The following is a 21,022-nucleotide window of genomic DNA, read 5'->3' as shown; positions in this document are numbered from 1 at the left end:
ATACCCCTATCCCTCCCCCACCCCCTGCTTCTACGAGGGTGCTCACTCACCCACCCACCCACCTACTCCTGCCTCACCACCTATACTGGGGCATCGAGCCTCCACAGGACCAAGTGGCTCCCTTCTCACTGATACCAGATAAAGCCATCCTCTGCTACATATGCAGCTGGAGCCACAGTCCCCTCCATGTATACTCTATGGTTGGTGGTTTAGTCCCTGGGAGCTTTGGGGTTCTGATTGGTTGATATTGTTCTTCCTACGGGGTTGCAAACCCCTTCAGCTCCAGACTGAGCACAGAGATGCCAATGGAAGAGCTAGGGGACCGGTTTTTAAAATGTCAGTGCCCTTTATGCCTGCTGCCATTGATTTCCAACTGACTCTGCCAGTGACACTGCTCATTTATCTTCATCATCTTTTCTTTCCAGCCCCAGTGTCTTCAGAGCGCTTCAACATGTCCAACGGGAGCTCTTCCTTTTAATGTCCACTTTGCTGCTCTGAGCCACTGTTACCAAAATTATGCTTTAACTGTCCTCATCACTCTCCTTTAAGAAAACAACTTAACGTTCTGACATGCTGTATACACAGAACCAGGCTCAGATCCCTCAGCCCAATCAGAGAACACTCCATTTTTTATCCGTCACCCCCATCCCCGTCTGTTCCATCCTTTAAAATTTCCCATTACCCACTCCTCTCGCCTCAGCGGCAAAGTGAAGCTGTCTGTCCCACATGTCTTTCATAGAACACAGAATACAATCCACACCTGGCGTCCAGCTCACTCACTCACCCTCAAACCTTTCACTCTTTCCTCCCTCACATCCTCTGGGCTTTGTGCCCAGAGGAGAAATATAAAGAAGCATTCCTTTACGCGTGCATTCTTCATAATGCACCAAAGCTGCTGAGAGCCCGGTGAACTATTCGCATAAACACATGAAAAAGTCAAGCATAAATTTCAAAGAGAAGGAAGGACAGAATTTTACCAGAAATCTATGTTAAGAGAGTGATGGTATTCCAGCATTAAATTTAGCCATGACCTTTCTAGAAGGCAACGTTCTCATGACTGTAGGTCAGAGCTTTTATCACTGGGCATTTGTTAATGCTGGGATCTTGACTATAAACTTGGGGAGGGAGAGGTGCAAAGGCAATCCATTTCTGAACCCTACTCTCTTCAAGCCCCCTCCCCCACTTTCTGGCATGTCATGGGCACTTTTCAGATGTTCTGGAATAAAAATGCAAACAGAGAAAGGTTTTCAAGAAAGATTCCACAATCCAGAGATTTCCAGTTGCGACATCAGAGCCAACCATGCTAAAGATGACTTTCCCACCAGAAACGAGAAGAATTTATTAGTGAGCTTTACCACTTTGGTCTTCCTCACAGTCTAAGTCCCCAGTGTAAATTAATAACTTGACATCTGGATTGATGAGTTATAGCTTTATGATTAGTGTGCCTTGGCGAGGGATAAGCTCTGTTTTATGGAAAAATTACATCTCTGACCCGTAATAATGACATCTGGAGTCTAGCCAAATGCTAGCTCCAGAGCCAGCCCCTCACCCCACATCATACATGCCTGCCCATCCCTGCCACCTTAACTCTGGCTTTCTCTAGCACAATCAGCTCCTGGTAACTGTCTTCAAACAAAGAAACAAAAGCCAGGAGTAGCAATCTGGAGAAACTGCTCAGTAGTTAAGAGCATGCACTGCTCTTCCCAAAGAACCAAGTTCAGTTCCCAGCACCTAAGCTAGATGTGTCACAAACGCCTTTAAATCTAGCTCTCAGGGGAGACATGCACTCATGTGCACATACCCATACACAGATATACATGAAGAACACACCAACCAGTTATCTAATACCACATGTTCAGCCCAGAAAACATGCATAAAATAGCATTATATGACTGAGCAGGTTGTGTTTGGGAATATACAAGTATATAAACATGCATATATGTATGTAACAACAATAAATGTAAAAAGAGGCCATGGATTTAAAAGAGAGCTAAGTGGGAGACTTTGGAGGGAGGAAAGGCAAGCAAGAAATTAAGTTATTCTAATGTAATCTCAAAAAAGAATTAAAGTAAATATAAATTAAAAACCCATCTTAAAAAATAATAAATCAAACAAGCAAAAATACAAAAAGTATATAAAATACTCGAATAGGTCTGGGATTTTTAGTTTTGGATTTGGGGTGATTTTGTTTCTGTGGCTTTCTGTTTCCCACCTCTTGTTCTATTACATCTGTTTCTGACAGCATTTTCAGGACTATCACTGAGAATTGATTTGTCTGAGTGGGTTTAATGCACTTAAATGTGTTACTGCAGCAATTAATGTCTCTCTAAGTAATAAGGCATGTAGAATAATTATGACTATGGAGATCATATTATGCATATAATATATATGCAGGACTTTATTTCCCTATTCATGTATTTAAACCAGAACTAGCAAACAGAAATGGACAAAGTCACATTTCATGCAAGAATGCAGGGAACAGCCAACAGAACCCTTACAAGCAAAACTGCAAGCCATCCATGTGCATTCAATATAATTCAGACAGAACAAAAATTAAACATAGGAACTCCTAATGTCTGCATATGGCTTAGTTCTATTGCCTTGAGGATCTGTTTCTGAAGTTTCATGCTGGAGCATCCAATTTTATAAGAAACATTTGGTCTCTCCTACCTTCTGGATCAAGAGACAGGATTTTACTTTCAAACACTTTTGACCCATATTGAATGTCATATGACCATTCAGAAGCACATCCACAGGTGCTCTCTCAAAATCAACATGTCAGACAACCAGTAGATACTCTTAATTCAGTTCCATGCACAAAAGAAAGCATAAAGCAGGCCCTTTCTAAATGTGAAGAGTAGCCAGCCATCCCAGCCTTGACAGGTGAGCATATAGCATGAATTGACATCCTTTCCCATGACCAATGACATAGGTATTTGGGTCTGACTTCTGTTCTACCTTCTGTAGTAACACTCTGCACACTATAATGGAAGGAAGGCTTGCTCCACCCATTCTTTGCTGAAAACCCTTGGTTGGGGCTCAGTGGAAGGAATATTTACAATTATGATACTTGGGCACATAAAGCCGGGCAAACACTCTCAGTATCAAGGTGTCTCTGACCTTTCTCCTACCCTCACTGATGACCTTTCCAGCATCCACTGATGCTGGAAAACATTATTATTATTATTATTATTATTATTATTATTATTATTATTATTATTAGGCAGGAACAGGGAAGAACTCTGATATTGTCTTATCTTCCCTAAGATTCTTGCCCACAAATTGACTTTCTCTCTCCCTCTGTACCTGAAACCTCATTATCCACCACAGTAAGAAAGACTGATGAATGTAACCACATCTGGATGGACTTCTGTCATGGGAGTTGATGTCTCACTAGTAAAGTCACATTCAAAGAAAAGCATTTATCAGTGACATTTAACTCCCAGGGTCTATTTATTCCCCTTAATATTCATTCTCTGTGAAATCATGCAGAGTTTCCTCTGCCTCCCCTCCTCTTGTTCTCTAATAAGAGTGTGAGTGTCTGAACTTCATGGAGGTAGAAGGTGAACACACTGATGTCCACACAAACACCAAGTGTTTCCTTATGTCCATCCCCCTACCAATCTTTCTACTGCAGATTCATACCAGCAGCTCCTCAGCATGATGGGAAATGTCCCTTTGTCCCCACAACTTCTACGGCACCAGATCTCCTTTGGAGAAAGTCTTCATCCTCTTATAATGAAGCCTGCACGATGTGCAGAAGGCTTCCTCCCACCCTTTGCCTTTGGGTATCTCCTCCACTGTTGCAGAAATGAGAACCAGAGGGTTTCCCATGAACAGGAGAAGGGACACAGACCACAGCAGACTCTCACCACTGCCAAGGCCAGCTGAAAACAACCACCGCAGACTAGACTGACCAATCATTCATCAAGTGGAAAAATCTGCAAGAAAAGCAGCCTGAGGAGACAATCCTGTAAAGGCTAGTTTCCAAAGAGTGCTCTGAGGAACAGTATGTGGATAATTGATCACTGCTTTCCCTGATGGCCCTGGGAAAATCAAAGCTACACTGATTAGGTTTAATGGATATGATGCATTAGAAAATAACGGTACTGAGAGTAAATAAAAAGAAAGGGGGAAAGGTTTCCTGAATGTTTTCCTATGAAGTTGTATGATTTATTTCATATTATGCTCACAGTATATTAAACTATTACAAACTAAGACAATACTATGTTCTCTGGTGCTATAATAATAACTTTCTACATAAGTAAGAATAACTTTTCTACATAAGTAATATAATTAATAACAAAACACAGGCAATTTAGTGCCTGTGGGTTTCAATGTGTGTAAGAACTATTTTTCCAATATTACTTCTACAATGGGCCTTTGGAGTTAGACTCATATTTATTTTTAATTTGAGGACTATATCATATGCTATTGCCATTGTTTTTGGTTGACCTGCAGAAATTGATGGTAAGACCCTATTGCTGAAGACATCACATTCTTAAGTCACGGGACATGGAGAAACCAAGCTGGTACTAACCTGGAAGGTTCTATGTACGCTATTAGGGAAAAAATAATAATTAGCAATCTTATCAGCTGTGAACCCTGTGAGCTAACGTTAACAATTTGTCTTGAGAGGTATATCTGCTGGTTCAATAATGGCACAAAACTGAGAGTAACCAACCACTTTCAGAATGAATTAAAAGTGGGTTCCACAGGATGGAACTCATGCTTGATAGTGTTGTCACAGTCAAAAATCTGTGGCTGGCTAGGACGCATTGCCTAGGGGAGGACCAAACACTATTTATGCTAAATATACATAGTAATAAATGTCCCCCGGTGGTCTTATCTTTATTCCCATCTGTGAGCACCTCGTCAGAGAGGCTTCTTTTTGCAGTAGATAGAGATTAACACAAAGACCCACAACTGGTCAACAGACAGAGAATAAGGGACTATGGAGTACTCCTCCCTGAATGAAGAAGCATCTATATCCCACCCCAAATTCCCAAGACTCAGGGATCAACACCAAAGAAGGGAGAAGATTTTAGAAGCCAGAGGTAGTGGATACCTGTGCAACATAGTATTTGCAAGATATACCAACACCATTGCTCACATGACCTCACTGTATCCTACACACAATCAAGCCAAAAATCCCAGTTTGGGTGGAAAAAGAACTTGTGAAGTCTCACCCCTATCTGAACATCCATTGGCAATTGATGGCTGGTTGGGAAAAGTCAGTTCTTTTCAGAGATGCAGTACCTAGGGTCCATAGCCATACATATATAGGCACCCTGAACTGGAGTCAGTGGATTTATAAAAAGGACACATGAAGCTAACAATTCTGAAAACAAATTTGTCTTTCAAAATAAAATATAGCTTATCATATCAGCTAGAGCCTGGATCAACTCAGAAACAAGAATCAAGTGGGATTATGAAACACAATTGGATCCCAATGGCATCATCATCCGTTCAGTGACTAAGTTCAAGGGCTCAATCATCAACTTTCATAAGTTCCTCTTCATCCTTCAACCTCCTCCTTTGAAGCACCTGTGCCAGCTCTAGCATGTCCCTTTCCCTCCACTCCTGTCTGACCACTTGTTGGTGACATACGCTGCAGTTCATTGGTACTGGAACAGCACAGTAATCAACTTGCATGAAACTGCATATTTTCTAAGATCTGTGGGTAGGTGTGTGTAGCTAAGTGAAACGTTGTTGGTGTTGTTTAACTTGATTCTCTTTACATCTACATGGAAGCTTACATAGAAGCTTGAAATCTTCCATGCCTTGGCTGAAGGCAAGGATAAGAGACTGCCCTCATCTATCAAGAAAGACATCTTTCCTCTTCTTCTCATTTGTGTAACCTCAAAATGTTACACTTGGGCTACACCATCCTTAAAATACAGATAAAATCACTTACATTCAAAAAGTGTACAAACATACATTTTAATACTTTGGTCTGTCACAGTCTAGTATTTCTACCCAACATTAGTATGTTTAGTTTTTGTGGTGGCTTTATGAACTAGGTTTACAGGTGGAAAAATGGGTACACAAAAAATAACTTATGGGCTAACCTGAGAAAGGAAATCTTATGAGTATTTACATTCACAAACTATTTTCATTTTGAGTTCTGTGATTTTTGTTTTTAAGACACCAGGTCACATGTATCCCAGGCTAGGACAAAATGTACTATATTTCTTAGGCTGGCATGGAATTCCTGATACTCCTGTCTGCATCTCTCACGTGCTGGGATTAGAGGTATATGGCATGATGGTTAGCTTTCACAAACTACTGTGTGTGTACCCACACATATGCACACATTTGTCTGCACGTGGGTTTGTTTTCCTACAATACTAAGCCTTCTCAGAGTTAAGTTCAGAACTATTCAAGTCAAGCTGCAAAAGTCAGACTGGTCATAAAATGTAAGTGGGCATAAGTTTTTATCCTTGCATCCCTCATCCAAGACAACTTGATTGCTCCTTAAAGCACTGCAATGATTTATGACCCACTAGAAAGCCAGACTATCTGGTGGGAAGATCCAGGAATACACACTTAAATGGTTTTTTCAAATGATTTTTCATTTACGCTAGATTTTAAGAATCATAAATTCCTCAACTTAAAAACATGTAAGATGATGAGGAATTACATAAAGGAAGCTAGACAATCTTCTCACAGACTTTATGATTGCCTATATAAATCTGTGAGTCTTTGATATTCACTGTTAAAGATCATAAACCACATGCTTCACGGTGCATGAGAGTTATATAAGAACAAATAGCAAGGGAAGAGCTTCAGGGAAGGAGCTAAGAATGCAAGCATACTGAAGTATTCAGAAGGCAACAAGCACCATCAGGTAGAGTCTGGGATGGAGGACTTACATGTACTTGTTGACATTTTTAATGCATTTTAGTAACATGAGAAGCTCAAGTTCACATAAAATTGCCATTCGGTACATTCGTATGCCAATGTGACAAACCAGCTCAAGAATAGAAATCTGTATCTGGGAAGTCCATTCAAGAAGGCTCACCAATGTGCTTTTGGTCAAAGGATACAGCCAGATCATAACTTGAGTTCTGGCCTAGCACACAGCAGTGAGTTTCTCTCTCTGCCCCAAAATCATATACCCAAAAGACAGCACAAGAACTCTGTTTAAAGAATTAACCACTTGATTCTGATTAAATTTTTTTCCTGCCTAATCAAACATTAGCGTGATTTGTATGTACTCATTTTTATGGGCTTGCATTTCTGGCTGACACTTTATGTTTGAGATAACTCACTTATCAGCATTCACTCGTATCTCTCTCCAACATTCCCAGCCAAATTCTCACGCTTCGAACTAGGACCAGTTGAGAGCTGGAAGAAGTTCCACTGTACACATTTAAAACTTCTAACTGTAGTTCCCCAAAAGGGTTCAGAAGAACCAACCCAACTGTGATTCAAGTAAAAAGGAATGAAGAGACTGAAAACCATGAGCTACCACGGAATAAATGTACTAGGACATGAGACCTGTCTAGAAAAGTGATGCCAGTTACAGGAAAAACAAAACTCCATGAGTAAAGCTAGTCACTATCTGAAACAAAACACACACAGTTTTGTTACTGTTAGAAGCTTTGCTTCTAAATACCATATTTAAAGGTCTAACAAATTCAGAGCTGGCTTGACCATAATTTGATGATGTACAACAAAGTTAAGTGCAGAAGAACTAACTTCTCAAATTATTGGTTATTTTTCAATAGAAAACATTTTTTTCATTTTGTAAAATATTCAAAGAACTCAACTTTGAAAGTTGTCAGTAACAGAAATCAAGTCTACCAAGATAATTGTCAGCTACCAAAAGAGAAATCAATCACCATAACATTGTCAGAACTTCTTCCTAAATATTCTACTAAGTTTATCTTTGGGTCACAAAAGTCTAAATAACAGAGTCAAAACAAATCTCGTTTCAATGAAAAGACATCTCTACTGAGTATTAAAACTGTACCAGCAAAATGTTCCTTAGTTGAAAATTTAACAAGTCAAATTCTATTAAACATCAGTATTGCAAAGGTATGATTCCTGTGTACAGCAACCATCCCTCGTTTCCTTTTTTCCTTTCCTTTTTTCTTTCTTTTCCTTTCCTTTCTTCCCTCTCTCCCTTTTTTCTTACTTTCCTCCCTCCCTCCCTCCCTCCCTCCTTCTTTCCTTCCTTCCTGTCACACATTATAACCCAGGCTGGCTCTGACCTCATAATCTTCCTACTCCAGCACCATAATGGCTATTTTTTCTGGTATTCATCCCCATGCCTGGTTATAGAATTCTTTTATGATAAGCCTTTGCCAATTGTTGGGGTTGGAGAGACAGGTCAGTAGTTGTGAACTCTTACTGATCTTGCAACACACCAAGTTCAGGACTCACACTCATGTCAGGTGGTTGTCGATCACCTGTAACTCCAGCTCAAGAAGATCCAACACCCTCTGCTGGTTTCCAAGGGCACTTATACTCATGTGAATGCACATGTACACGTAACACACACTTTATTTAAGAGAAAAAAAAAAAGAACATTGAAACAACAGTGATCTTGAAGGTAGATCTGGAGAATCTTCAGTTGTCAGTGATCTAAAAACAAACAAAACACATTCTGAACATGAAATTTCCCACTAATGAGGGTGCAGGGGAATTCCCTTGGTGGGAAACATCACAGAGAACATTTTAAAAATGTTTTCATTATTATTTTTACTTTCTGTGTATGGGCGTCAGCCTCTATGTATGAAAGCACAGCACATGCATTACAGAAAATGAACACAGATCCCCAGCGAGGTCAGCCTGAGCTCTTAACCATTGAGTTATCTTTCCAGCTCCTTACAAGACATTTTAAAAAGCAACAACAACAAAGAATGCCAACATCACATCAAATTTGCACGTTCTCAGACTTATCTACTGACGCTTTTCTTTGTTTTAAACATTTTAGACTCTACCCAATCTCAAGGGACTGGGGGGGAGTGAGGAATAAATATTTTATCTCACAGATATTTCTTTTCCATCCACATATCCTGCCAGCCAGCACCTACAAAAAGCAAGGCACTCAGCCAAATTTTTCTAAGGGAAATGTTATGGGTAAGATGGGGAGGCTGAAAAATTGATTTCTTTTCTAATGAAAATTGTTGTGGTCTGATATGGTCTCTAATTTGTTTCATTCCAAGTCTTAGAAAGAAAATACCCCATGAGGCACAAGATACACAGTAGGCTCTCTTCTTCTAAAGTTTAGGGTCCCTGCTACAGAGACTGGACCTCAAAACATCAGCCACACAATTGAAGGGAAGGGGGTTGTGGCATACCAAGAAGCGGAATGTGGCCCTTAAGGACCATTATTTTGATCCTCTAAATCCTTTGGATCAAAATAAACAAGAATACTAGTATTTATTTGTTTATTTATTTATTTATTCCTCACACTTTTGAAAGGTGATAAGTAGTCTACAAATCTGCCAGAAGACAAATTACCCATCTCCAAACCTCTCTTTGATGTCAAACTTCCACCAGGTTGATCAAACTGTATTATATAGACCTGGAGAGCAAAAATACTTGCCACAGCCTTTGCATAAATAAATGTGCCTTACAATGATCTCAGAAGAGGAAAACAATTCATTAAAATCCTTTTAACCCCAAACCACAAGCTTCTTGCATAAAGTCACTCCAGTGTTCTCAGTGTTACCTGGGGAGGACAGAAAGGCATTCCTTACATTTTTAGATGCCCTTGAGAAAAAAGAATGTATTGAGTAAAAAGGGACATTTTTAAAAAAATGGAGACAGAGGGAGAGGGGGAGAGGGTATGAGAGAGAAACGGAGAGACAGACAGATAAGAAAGATGAGTAGGGAGAAATTTTAGAAGACAAATAAATAGATCTAACTAGAGAAAGGAGAGAAATAACTACATTTAAATGTGAAGTACTTCAAATAGTGACTGTCTATCACACTGCATCTTCTTTGGGTAGCTCTGTCAGGTGCAGACTCATTTAACTGTAAGAACTTATATCCACGTTACTTCTTTCCATCCAGATTTGCCCATCTGTATAACACGATCATATTGGTTTTGGAATTTTATTAATGATTTCCAGGTTGATATGTGAAAAATCTAGGTTATTTGTCTTCAATCCTCAATGTAAAGGTAAAATAACATGCTGGGACTCGAGTGGCTATCTGTTCCATATTTAGATAAATCCATTGCTCATGGAATGCATGCAGTACTTTAAAATGAATTGTATAAATTGTATAAATCTGTATTTATAGATACAGATATGAAAAACCATGTCATGTATGAAAAGTACTTTCTTCTTTAGTTATTCAATCAATGTTAGAACTTCATCTAGAATTAATGAATCCATGGAGTTTGATGGAAAATGATTTTGGACACTCTGAGGCTCCTTCACCGTGGAACTCTCCAGGATTCTGTGTACAGGACAGAGCCCCTGTTTCCTTCTGCACTTATGACTGATGTCTATAGAAGCACGGGTGACATCTTCACAGATGACACTAACATGTTTGCCCCTTTAGTTGCTGATGTTAGGAAGATAACATCCTACCTTACAAAGGTAGGTACTTTCATTGCCAAAGAATACACACTGATCAGTCACCCTGGACATGTGATATGGAGACAGATGTAATCTTCGTCACACAGAAAGCCAGGAAAGACAGACAGCAGCTAACTATGACACTGTCATGAATCAGATGTACAGACTCTTCCCTAAACACCGCTAAAATTTTCCCAGATTAAAATAACTATGTTTGCAGTTTCAAATACTGATGGAAACACAAAACAAAGAAAATGGCAACGATACAATTGCCAACTGCTTGAGTGGGGCAAAGGGCACAACCAAAATTACACCAGAACCAGAAGTACACTCTGTGAACATGTGAACCTATGTACATTTTGATTATATGTGAAGATGTAATGTCAGCATGCATATAGTTCATCCTGCTGAAAATGTAAAGATGGAATGACCAATACAGTGGCCATCAGCCACAAGTGTTGCCTGGATCACAAGCAGGGGGCTAGAACAACTGAAATTACCTTTAGTATAAAACACATCTTGGATATTTAGCTCATTACAAGCTAAATGGCAATGTGCCTCCATTTTCTTTTTGACAAACTGCTGGGTCAAATACAGTATTACTATAAATTTAATCTTTCTTTTATTCTTCTTATGTAAGTTCTGAAAATGCAAAACCAAATATGGGATTTTTTTCCCATCAGCTTATTTACTTATTCATTCCTTATATGCAGCTGACTATAACAGATGCAGAGAAACACAGCTAAAACTGTGTTTTATTTCTACTAGATATATAAGGCGCTCACCTAGGAGGCAGGCAGGACTGCTTTTATCAAAGCCACTGGGTGACACTGTTCTCCACAAAATTGACACAACCAAGTCAATTTCCCAGCCGGGGAAAAAAAAAAAAAAGACACATGTACAGGTTGTGTACAGGTCACACATGCACATGCCTACATGTATAAACATACACAAGCTGACAGCCAACAAAGTGTACTCGTTCCGGCCACTCATTGTCTCAGGGGGAAAGGCTTGGTAGGCCTTGGACTTTCATCGTTCCATTTGTGACTTGCAGACTTGACAATTCGAATGATCTTTCATAGGTCCTCTAATGGTAACACAGCTAGGATAAAATCACAAGAAGGTTAGTTTGGGGCTTTCTTCGAAAGGCCTTCTGTCCTTAAAATCGTAATCGGAAGGCCGCTCATGTGCTCCCGTAATATTGCATGTACTTACATTTTTATGGCTTCTGAAGGAGACCGGGCAAACTAATTTAGGGGGAACACAAACAGCTGTTTTCACTTACAAAGAGGGGTTTATGGCTTCTATGGTCATTTTCTGTGGGTTGAGTTTGAAATCCTGAGCATCTTTCAATCAATTTCCTTAAAAAACAAACAGACAGACAAAGCAACCAAATAGCTGTGTATAAGTGGCCACTGGAGACCTCAGTGTGGTAAGATGAAGATTCTACAGTTAGACTTTGCAATGCCATAAGCGCTCACGGGAGGGACAAAGCTAATAGTAACATACTCCTAACCAGGGCTTGTCTGGCATTCGTCATTTCATTTCGATAGTATAAGACGTTTTGTGTTATTTTTACTTCTGACATAGTCGTCTAAACCAGATTGGCGATCCAGGCTTGGTTCCATAGGTAAAATCACAAATGATGTCTAGGCTTGGCACTATCCATCATGGTCCCTTCCTGACTGTCCCAGGCAGCCAGAGCTAGCTGACTGACCTTCGGTTCAGCTACTAAGATACATTTCCCCAGCCCTTCCCTTCATGCCTCTCCCTCTGAAATCAGATCAGTTCAGATCTACTAACCACACACAGCCTAGCTAGCCCTGTGTGGAGTGAGCATCATCTCATATCGTAAACAGCCATGATCTCTCTAAAGATCCAAGAATGTGTTCTCTTAACATATAGTAAGTCCTATGTCCAGTAGTATTTTATCTTTACTTCAAAACCTACTGTCAATACATAGTAGTTTCCATTTCTAAAGATACACTCTGCATTTCCAAAGATGCTTTACATTTAAAACACTTATGTTTAACATTTATCTGACAGTATGGCAACCTTACATAAAAGTGAAGCATGAAATTTTGCATAAAATTTCAGGGAACAAATGAATGAATGGGTCCTAGATCCAGATTTAAAACCTGCTCTAAGGCACTATCTATATTCCCTAACCTACCTCTCTCTCTCTCTCTCTCTCTCTCTCTCTCTCTCTCTCTCTCTCTCTTTTGTGATAGAATCTCATGTAGCTTGGTTATCTTCCAACCTTTGTATGAGGTTGAAATCTGCCCTCCTGCTGCAGCCTCCCAGGTGCTGGGATTGACAGGTATGAGACTCCATGTTCCACTTCCCCCAGGTATTCTCCCAGGGGTCTTTCACACATTTACTGGAATTTTTCCCTTATGCAGATGCCTTATCCCTCAAGCAGTACTCTAAGCCCTGGAAAGACATGGGCTGCATCTTCTCCATGTGTACAGTTTTGACACAAGTGTACAATTTTAGCATGATATTTAGCACAAGGCCCGGTGTACAAACATGTTGACATGAAAGTTGGTGGGTTGACAGACCAAAGGCCTATATGGATCACACTAGCTGGCAAGAGTGCTTCCTTTTAATACAGGATAAATAGTATGATCGATTCATGCTTTTGACAATTATCCACCTGTGAACAACCCACATCAGCACCTCCTTTAGACGTTCACCCATGGGGATAAAAATCTGAGTATTTTACGTTGTGAACAGAACAAATCCTACATGCTTGGCTCAAAGTTAAGGTGATGATCAAAGGTGGCTTTACAAAAAAAAAAAAAAATCTCCTGTAAAAAATACTTCCAGTAAAAATATCCTCAACAAAAGTCCATAAAGGCAGACGTTTACTATCATAGAAAGGATCAGAAAGGTATTGCTTCATTGGGAAATTAACAACCTTAACAACACATCTAAAATGTGAGAACACAGAAATCTGGGGACTCTCTGAGGTTCTCCAGAATTATTAGACTTCACTAGACAGATGAATGTGGAGTGCCGGCACAAGTTGTGGTTTCAGTCAGCATGCAGAGCTTTTATAAAATATGATTAATAAATATCACGCAGAAAAAGGGAAGGAGGAAGACGCCATGGGTCAGAGATCCACAGGAACTAAGAAGCAATCACGTGTGTGTGTGTGTGTGTGTGTTTGTGTAGGCATCTGTCCGCAATGCTAAAGAAACATTGCTAGTGACCCAGTGCAAATGTTTCAGCTTGTCAGTATTTCTCCAGACACTATGCAACACAATAGTGGCATTGATCCGGTGTGCTCACACCCATGGTCTCTGAAAAAACACAACTTCCACCCTAATCCCAACAAACTCACTCCTGTAAAGGAATCAAATAACGGGAGTGCTCAATGAAGTCAACATAAGCGCTAGCAAACTGTGGCCAGCACAAACCATATTAATTGAAGAAATTTTAAAATAGAAGTGGGCTTATTATTGGCTTGATACCTCCCCCTCCCTGGTATAAGAAGGATTTTTAACACAGAAAGTTAAGTGTGGTAGGAGCTTCAGGTATCTGGGTGCCTGCAGCCATGATGCTCTGAGCTAAATCTCTGAATGGAATCACAACAAATTCACGCAAATGTCAGACAGATAAAATGCGTGCTTCCCATGCCAGTGTCCCTCATCCAGCCCAGTGCACCCCCTCCCCACAGGCTTTTCCAGATGTATTTCATACACAGAGTCACTGTTCTGGTTGTTTATTTAATTAACATGACAGCCGGCACACACTGTTTCTTTCAGTTCTACAGTTAAACTTTTTACACTTTAGACTCAAGACAGAAAGAGTAAAGTGACTGTTTTCACTCCTTCCAACCTCTGGAAATTTATATAGATTCTCTGACTATTTCTGTCAGTTAAAATGGTCCTTTGGTATGCTTTAAATATCAGTATTCACAAAGTTAAAAAAAAAAAAAAAAAAAGTCACAGGAAAACAAAACATTACTTTCCTCACTTTCCCCGGAGAATAAGAAAACCTTGTTTTGCCTTTTCAGAGGTTAACATTAATTAATTTTAATTCTGTCACCAAGCCATAATCAATATTTCTGTTTCTATCATCATAAACTAAGGAATAATAATGAAATATGATAGAAGCCACCATTAAAAGGCCCACATTTTTTAACTATGTTCAATGTAAGAAACATCAAAATTCATTAAGAAATGTAAAGTAGGCTACATTCTTTATGTTCAGAAATAAGATATGGTTTTATCTGTGATAGAGCCCTTGCTCGGCCACATGAGGTCCCAGGTTCAAGTCCCAACATCACCAAAACATTTCTGCCATTTTAAATCCTGAAGTTCTACTAAGGCTGCCTGTAGGACTGCAAGATGGAGCAAATGGGTAAAGACACTGGCCACCAAGCCTGAGGACCAGAGAGAGATTCCTGGGACTCACGTGACAGAAGAAAGAGCTAAGTCCTGCAGATTGTCCTGACTCCCAAATATATACATGTTATAGTGAGCATGTATGCATGAGCTCATGCTTACGTGCACACATGTAATTAAAAAACAAACTGTCTCAACAATTATTTGAGAAGAAATATTTCTGTGCTTCTTATCTGTACTGGGAAAGCTATCAAATTCTATTTGCTTAAAAGTAAGAGAATATAAGAAAGCCCACCATCTGCCCACCCTCCAGTGAGTGCCAACAGGAACCATTATCCTATCTTTCTTTTTTTATTGTTTGCATGGGGAGTTGGGGGCACTTTGAAACATCCTTTTCACACCAGTGGTTAACAGCTTGGCTCTCTCTGCTACCAAACGTATATTCCACTGTGAGTACACTCACATAGGCTGGTGATTCTCAATGGAGGGAGCACTCAGAGAAACAGTCTCAGGAGAGCGTAACCTTTGCTTTAGTTAAAGCAAACAACGTATCTTGTACATCTCTGACTGCCTTTGTGTCTATCACAGAGAAATTAGTTATTAATGTGGCTCAAAGCTTTTCAGGGGAGAACTGGATGGCCTCTGCTTTCCCCTGAGAAACCCTATATTTAATGTATTAAATTCTTAACAAGTAAGTAACATAAAATTACATTTGGTTTGGAACCCATTAGAAGTGAGTGGGCAAGCTACATTCAGTAATTTCAGAGAAACGAATGTCCAACAGTGGTCTGTGAGGCATATAGAGAACAGGCAAGCTTCAAGTGTTTTTCCAAAAGCTGAAAACTACAGAACTAACTTTGTGTTGAAAAGAGAACTTATTTGTCACGATCATTCAATAAATGCTAGGTACTTCTGCCTATTGGATGTTGGCACAGGTGCAGAATCAAATTGACAAGGTTTTAGCTGCTGTCAGATGTGAGAATTCACTTCTAGAGAGCACACACACCTTAGCAAACCCCAGTCTTCCCAGATTGTCAGCCTAAAATGTGTAACTTAGCACACACATCTAAGAAACCAGGCTCAGTCTTGAGGATACAGGGTTGGCAAGACTGGGCCACAAAGATGCTGTTAACTTTGCTCCTCATTAGCCGACACTTTTGGTTGCCTCCAGACACACCTGGTGCCTCCCCTGGTTCTCTGACAAAAATCTAGACCTGCATTTCCTTTCTTTGCTGTAAATTATCCGTGTTACAAACTCTTCAGGGACTATATAATCCTAAACTTCAGGGGAGGAGAGAGAGAAAGACAAAGGGAGGGAGGGTCTGCTTGTCTTATGAGAATTTTAGCTTGTGTTCTTCTCTGCCTCTTTAGAAATCAAAGAAAGAAAAGTCACAACAGTGGTCACTGTCACCCATAAAGAGAAGAAGAGTGCACCAACTCTCTCACCTTTAAATTCCACAATGAGCAACAGCTAAGTCAGTTCTTAGGAAACCTCTGTCTTCCGTGCCTTCCAGCACTACTTAAAACTCACTGGTTGCCTATAAGAACTGCCCTGTTCAGAAAAGAACTAACCAGAGCACCTGGGGAAGTGGGAGACGTTCATTTTATACTTATGTTCCTTCTGGACTTCGTCAAATATGCAAATGACCACAGTACCCTTTGCCCTCTTAATCAGAAGTTTGCTTCCTTGTGATAAAAAATGATAAGCCATTTACTATAAGGCTCCCAACCTTTTCGCAGAGTTCGGCCAACGTATGAGCTGTCACCTCACCCTATCTCAGAAGACACTACTCCATGTCAGCACCACCCAGTACCCACAATTATGTGCAGCGACAGCTTTAATGTGCTACATATAAAAACCAGGCTTCAAGGATCCAATTTGCTGCTACATGCAACCAGGGCCTCCTGTCATCCTAAGTGAGAGCTTCTTGATTTGCAACCTTCTTCATCAACATGACCTTGAAGAAGAATCCCCAAAGAAAATGATCAGGATAGATGATAAACGTGTACTATCTGAGCAATTAATGAATAAGGCCTTTGAGGATGGCAAGCTCAATGAGATGCTCCCAAGTCCCTCGTTTACTAGTGTGAAGCAGAGAGGCGAGGGAAGACCTGCTCACAGGACTGTGTTCACCAGCAAAGCTGCTCTGGTCACCTGGAGGCCTTCTGATCTCAAATCCACTCTGAATTCTCTTAATCCAAAATGTCAGAAATTTAATTCTGAGGGCTAAGTGGCATTAATGCGGAGTCATATTACTTCTGATTGGATCCAGATTTTTCCTATAAGCTAGGCTTCAACGTTGGCAAAGACCACATCACATTTTCCTTAAGTTAAAGAGAAGTATGTTGTCCGGTGCTTTAATAGTCATGCTGTCATTCAAAAACTCTCTCTCTCTCTCTCTCTCTCTCTCTCTCTCTCTCTCTCTCTCTCTCTCCCCTGCACCCATCAGTACATAATTGATTCTAATAATCTCCAAATTTCCACACAAAGGAAGCATCAGTCAGTGGCCTGTATTTTTCCCTTGACTCGTAGAACTGGTTTAAACCCAGAAATGTTTGTTTCTGCTAAACAAAACAAACAAAAAAAGGTACATTTGTTTTAAAGCAAGCACAAACACGTGATGCTGTCATTCAGTCTACGACATAAAAGTCCAAGAGCTATCCATCTGGATGATCAACTCCCTTTCAGAAACAAACCAACCACTCGCACCATATGGTGACTGATATATTTCTAAGGAGTACCTAACACTTATCCCTAGGATAACCGGAAAAGAAAACGCTTACTATATCATAGGGACAGCCTTTCAACCTGAGGGGGATCATGGGTAGGTGTGAATTTAAATGGAAAAAGTGCAAATTCCTATTTAGAGTGCAGAATCAGCTTTCCCAACCCCTTCAACAAATGTCAAACCTGGTAGAGAAAACTGAAGAGGAAAGACCTTAGGTGCAGCTTGTGTTTAAAATTAGATATGGTTCTCCTATACCATGCAGGGTAACTATCCCATGACACTAAAGACATTGGCCACCCCCTCCCCCAAATAAGAACTGCAAAACTGCACAAACTTCAACCCGAAGTCCACTCCCTCTCCTACTCCTTCCTCAAGGACACATATCTTAGCAATCTTAAGAGACTCTGGATCAATATTTCCTGCAAACCCCGAGGAAGTCTCTTGAATTTCTCTCCATTTAGGTGTATAAATGCCCATGAGGAAGGTTACTTTTCTGAGTGAACAATAAAAGCATTGCGCCCAATGCTGTACCGTTCTAAAGTTCACACATAGCCCTAAAGTGTAAAACCTCAGTTCAGAGTTCAACACAGGGCTGTGGGGCTACTAAAGTGTATCTAAAGGCAGACTGGCCGCCTTCTGATGCTGTCTCTCCAAACAAGAGTCACTGCAAAAACAGGAGCGGAGCACAAGTCCAGCGCCTGGCCATCCAGGATGCCTTGCCTGGCTACTCAAACTTTTTTACTAGCTTTTGGGGGTGTTTACCTGGCACTTAATAAGAAACAAAATTTTATTATCTTTTAAAAGACACAGAAGTAGAGAAAACGCACGTGTTGAAAGCCGCTTTGCTATATATAAATAAATAAATAAGTTACTTCCAAAAATCCAGGGAGGGCAGAAATCCTTCAAGAAACGCAGGGACTCAAAAACCAGGTGTAGTACATTTGAAAATATGGCCCAGCTGTGGAAGTCCGAGAAAAGGCACTCAGTTTTTTACTTTTTCCTGTTTTCTGTTGTTCTGGCTGTAAACTACTTCAAGAGACCGAGAAGGGACGAAAACAAGATATCTTTCTTAGTAAGTGTAAAGTTTTACTGTTTAGCAGGCTGGCTTCCCGGCCGCCTGTGCCCCACTCCCTGCGACTCTGACTGTTTCAAGTTTCACCGAGCAACCCCAAAGACGCAGCCACAGCTTACCTGCTCCCTGGGTATGCAGGGCAGGGAGGTCCTCCGGTGAGACTTGCCACTGCAGCCGGACATCTCGGCGGCCACCACCGAGCTGGACCGCCTCCTCCTCTTCCACCCCGGAATCTCTTCCTTGGTCCTCGCGCACAACTGGGACCCAAACCGCTCCCTGGGCGGAGCCGGTCCGGAGCACTGCGGCAGGATCTGCTCGGCGTACCTGGCCAGCAGCAGCCCTAGCACAGCCGCCAAGTATGCCAGGTAAGGTCTCCAGGCGACCTTGAACCTCTCCAGAGAAACCAGGGCCACCGTCCTGAGCGCGCTAGTCAAGGCGACCATGAGGACGCCCAGCCTCAGCCTCAGCACCAGCCATGTCGCGCCACCTAGGCAGCTGAGCAGGACCCCCGCAGCGGGCAGCGACAGCAGGCTACCGTCCCCCACGCCCAGGGAGAGCTGCACTAGCGCTTCCCCGGCGCAGCAGGCGGCCAACAGCGCTAGGGCCAGAGGCAAGCGCACCCCGGCGCGCAGCAGGCACAAGCCCATCCAGAAGAAGGCGCACAGGAGACTGAAGAGCAGCGCGGCCGGCTGCAGCCAAGGGCTGAGCTGCGCGCCGCCCCCGGGAGCACCTCCCCGAGGGCCCGGGAAGACGCCCCCTCGGGCTCCTTCCTCCTCCTCCTCCTCGGCCGCCGCCTCCTGATTTGACTCCAGCTCGCCTCCGACCTCCCCGCCGACCAGCCTCACCAGCAGCGCCAGCAGCACCGACAGGGAGCCCGCGCACAGAGCCGAGGAGAGTTGAGGCGAGCGCCGGAGCGGCTGCAGCGCCAGGGCTCCCCAACAACAGCCCGAGCCCCGAGGGGATGGAGAGGACGCGCCGCAATGGTGGTGGTCCCCTCTGGCCACCCCGGAGGGACTTGCCCCTCCGAGGCCCGGCTTGGCCGGGTCTTGGGTGGCCTCGCCCCGCACTGCCATGCTGAGTGCTCTGCGGACAACCCCCACCCGTCCCACTCGTGGGTCCGCGCCCTTCTCGAGCCCACTCTCGGAATCACTTCTCCCGGATCTACGTGAAGTTTCAGCCTGACAGAGAACTCAGGAGAGAGAGCTGAAGACTTCTTCAAATTAGCAGCTAGCAGGATCAGCCTTGAAATTTTCAACCCCCACCCCTCTTCTCTCTCTCTCTCTCTCTCTCTCTCTCTCTCTCTCTCTCTCTCTCTCTCTCTCTCTCTTTCCCTCTCCCTCCCTCCCTCTCTCTCCCTCCCTCCCTCTCCCTCTCCCCTTTCCCTCCCTCTTCCCCCCACTCCCTCTGTCTCTTCCCCCCTCTCCCCCTTTTTCTTCCCCTCCCCCTCTTCTTTTTCTCCCTCTCCCACTTTTCCTCTTTATCTCTCCTCCCCGCTCTCTTTTCACTCTCTCCTTCGTGGATCTCACAACCCCCCCCCCCCCCTGTGCGCGCGCGTAAGAGCTTCCCCAAGATGCTGACCCCTCATTTTTGCAGAGGTAGGAAGCAGAGCCTCCCAGCCTATCTCTATCCAGTTCATGGCCAAGAGTAGGATGAAAGAGAGAGGGAAGGAGGGAGGGAAGAAGAGGAAGGAAGGAAAGAAAAGCTGAGACCTATTGCAGAAGTTGCTAAGTTTCACCCAGAACAAAGCCTGAGGAGAGACTGCAGTATCAGAGAGGAGGGCGAGCAGTGGGGGAACCAGGTAGGAACAGGAAGAAAGTGGGGCTCTTTTCTTATTTTTCTTTAAAAATCAACTTTCTTTTTGATGCATGGTGGCTGCTGGTTTTGCAAGGGAGATACCAGTGGAACTGGGTGCTTAGAACTCTGAGCAAGGCCTCTGCAGGAGCCCATGCATCTGCTTCTTGCTGGGTTTAAGGGAACTCCCTAAGAGAGCTGGCTCAGGCACTGACAGTACAGCTCAGGGCTAGACAACTCCGTTCCTACAGATAGATCCTACCTGCTAAAGAGCGGGGGTGGGGGGCAGCCCTGATGCTGGGGTTTCTGAATGGCTCTGATGGATGAAACCTAGCATGCAGGCTCCTGTTCTTGAAAAAAAAAAAAATGGCACTTCTGTCTGCTGCTGCGCTATTAAAGATCCTGGGGGTGAGAGTGTTCCCAGATAGCTGGAAACCCATTTCAATGGCTCTTTCACACCCTGCTTCAGGTGGAAGGTCTCTGTTTGCAACAGAGAAGCCACGCCCATCCTTTAAAGCTACATTTTAATTGTGTGTG

At 42.4% G+C, this 21,022-nt stretch overlaps 1 protein-coding gene across 2 annotated transcripts in view; it reads right to left on the bottom strand.

Moving 5' to 3' along the window:
* The window catches only part of Pde3a (phosphodiesterase 3A), a 256,100-nt gene extending 236,121 nt beyond the window's left edge, over nucleotides 1–19,979 (bottom strand). The window contains exon 1 of one of the 2 annotated variants that reach the window (XM_034512469.2): nucleotides 18,814–19,979. In XM_034512469.2, the coding sequence (XP_034368360.1) occupies nucleotides 18,814–19,767 (954 nt within the window). In that variant the 5' untranslated portion in view covers nucleotides 19,768–19,979. The remainder of the gene's footprint in view (nucleotides 1–18,813) is intronic. The other variant, XM_076940749.1, reaches the window with a different exon arrangement.
* Between the last annotated feature and the right edge of the window lie 1,043 nt (nucleotides 19,980–21,022).

This window comes from Arvicanthis niloticus, chromosome 9, assembly GCF_011762505.2.
Source record: "Arvicanthis niloticus isolate mArvNil1 chromosome 9, mArvNil1.pat.X, whole genome shotgun sequence".
NCBI classification, from domain to species: Eukaryota; Metazoa; Chordata; class Mammalia; order Rodentia; family Muridae; genus Arvicanthis; species Arvicanthis niloticus.
This window is presented reverse-complemented; position numbering and strand designations above follow the sequence as displayed.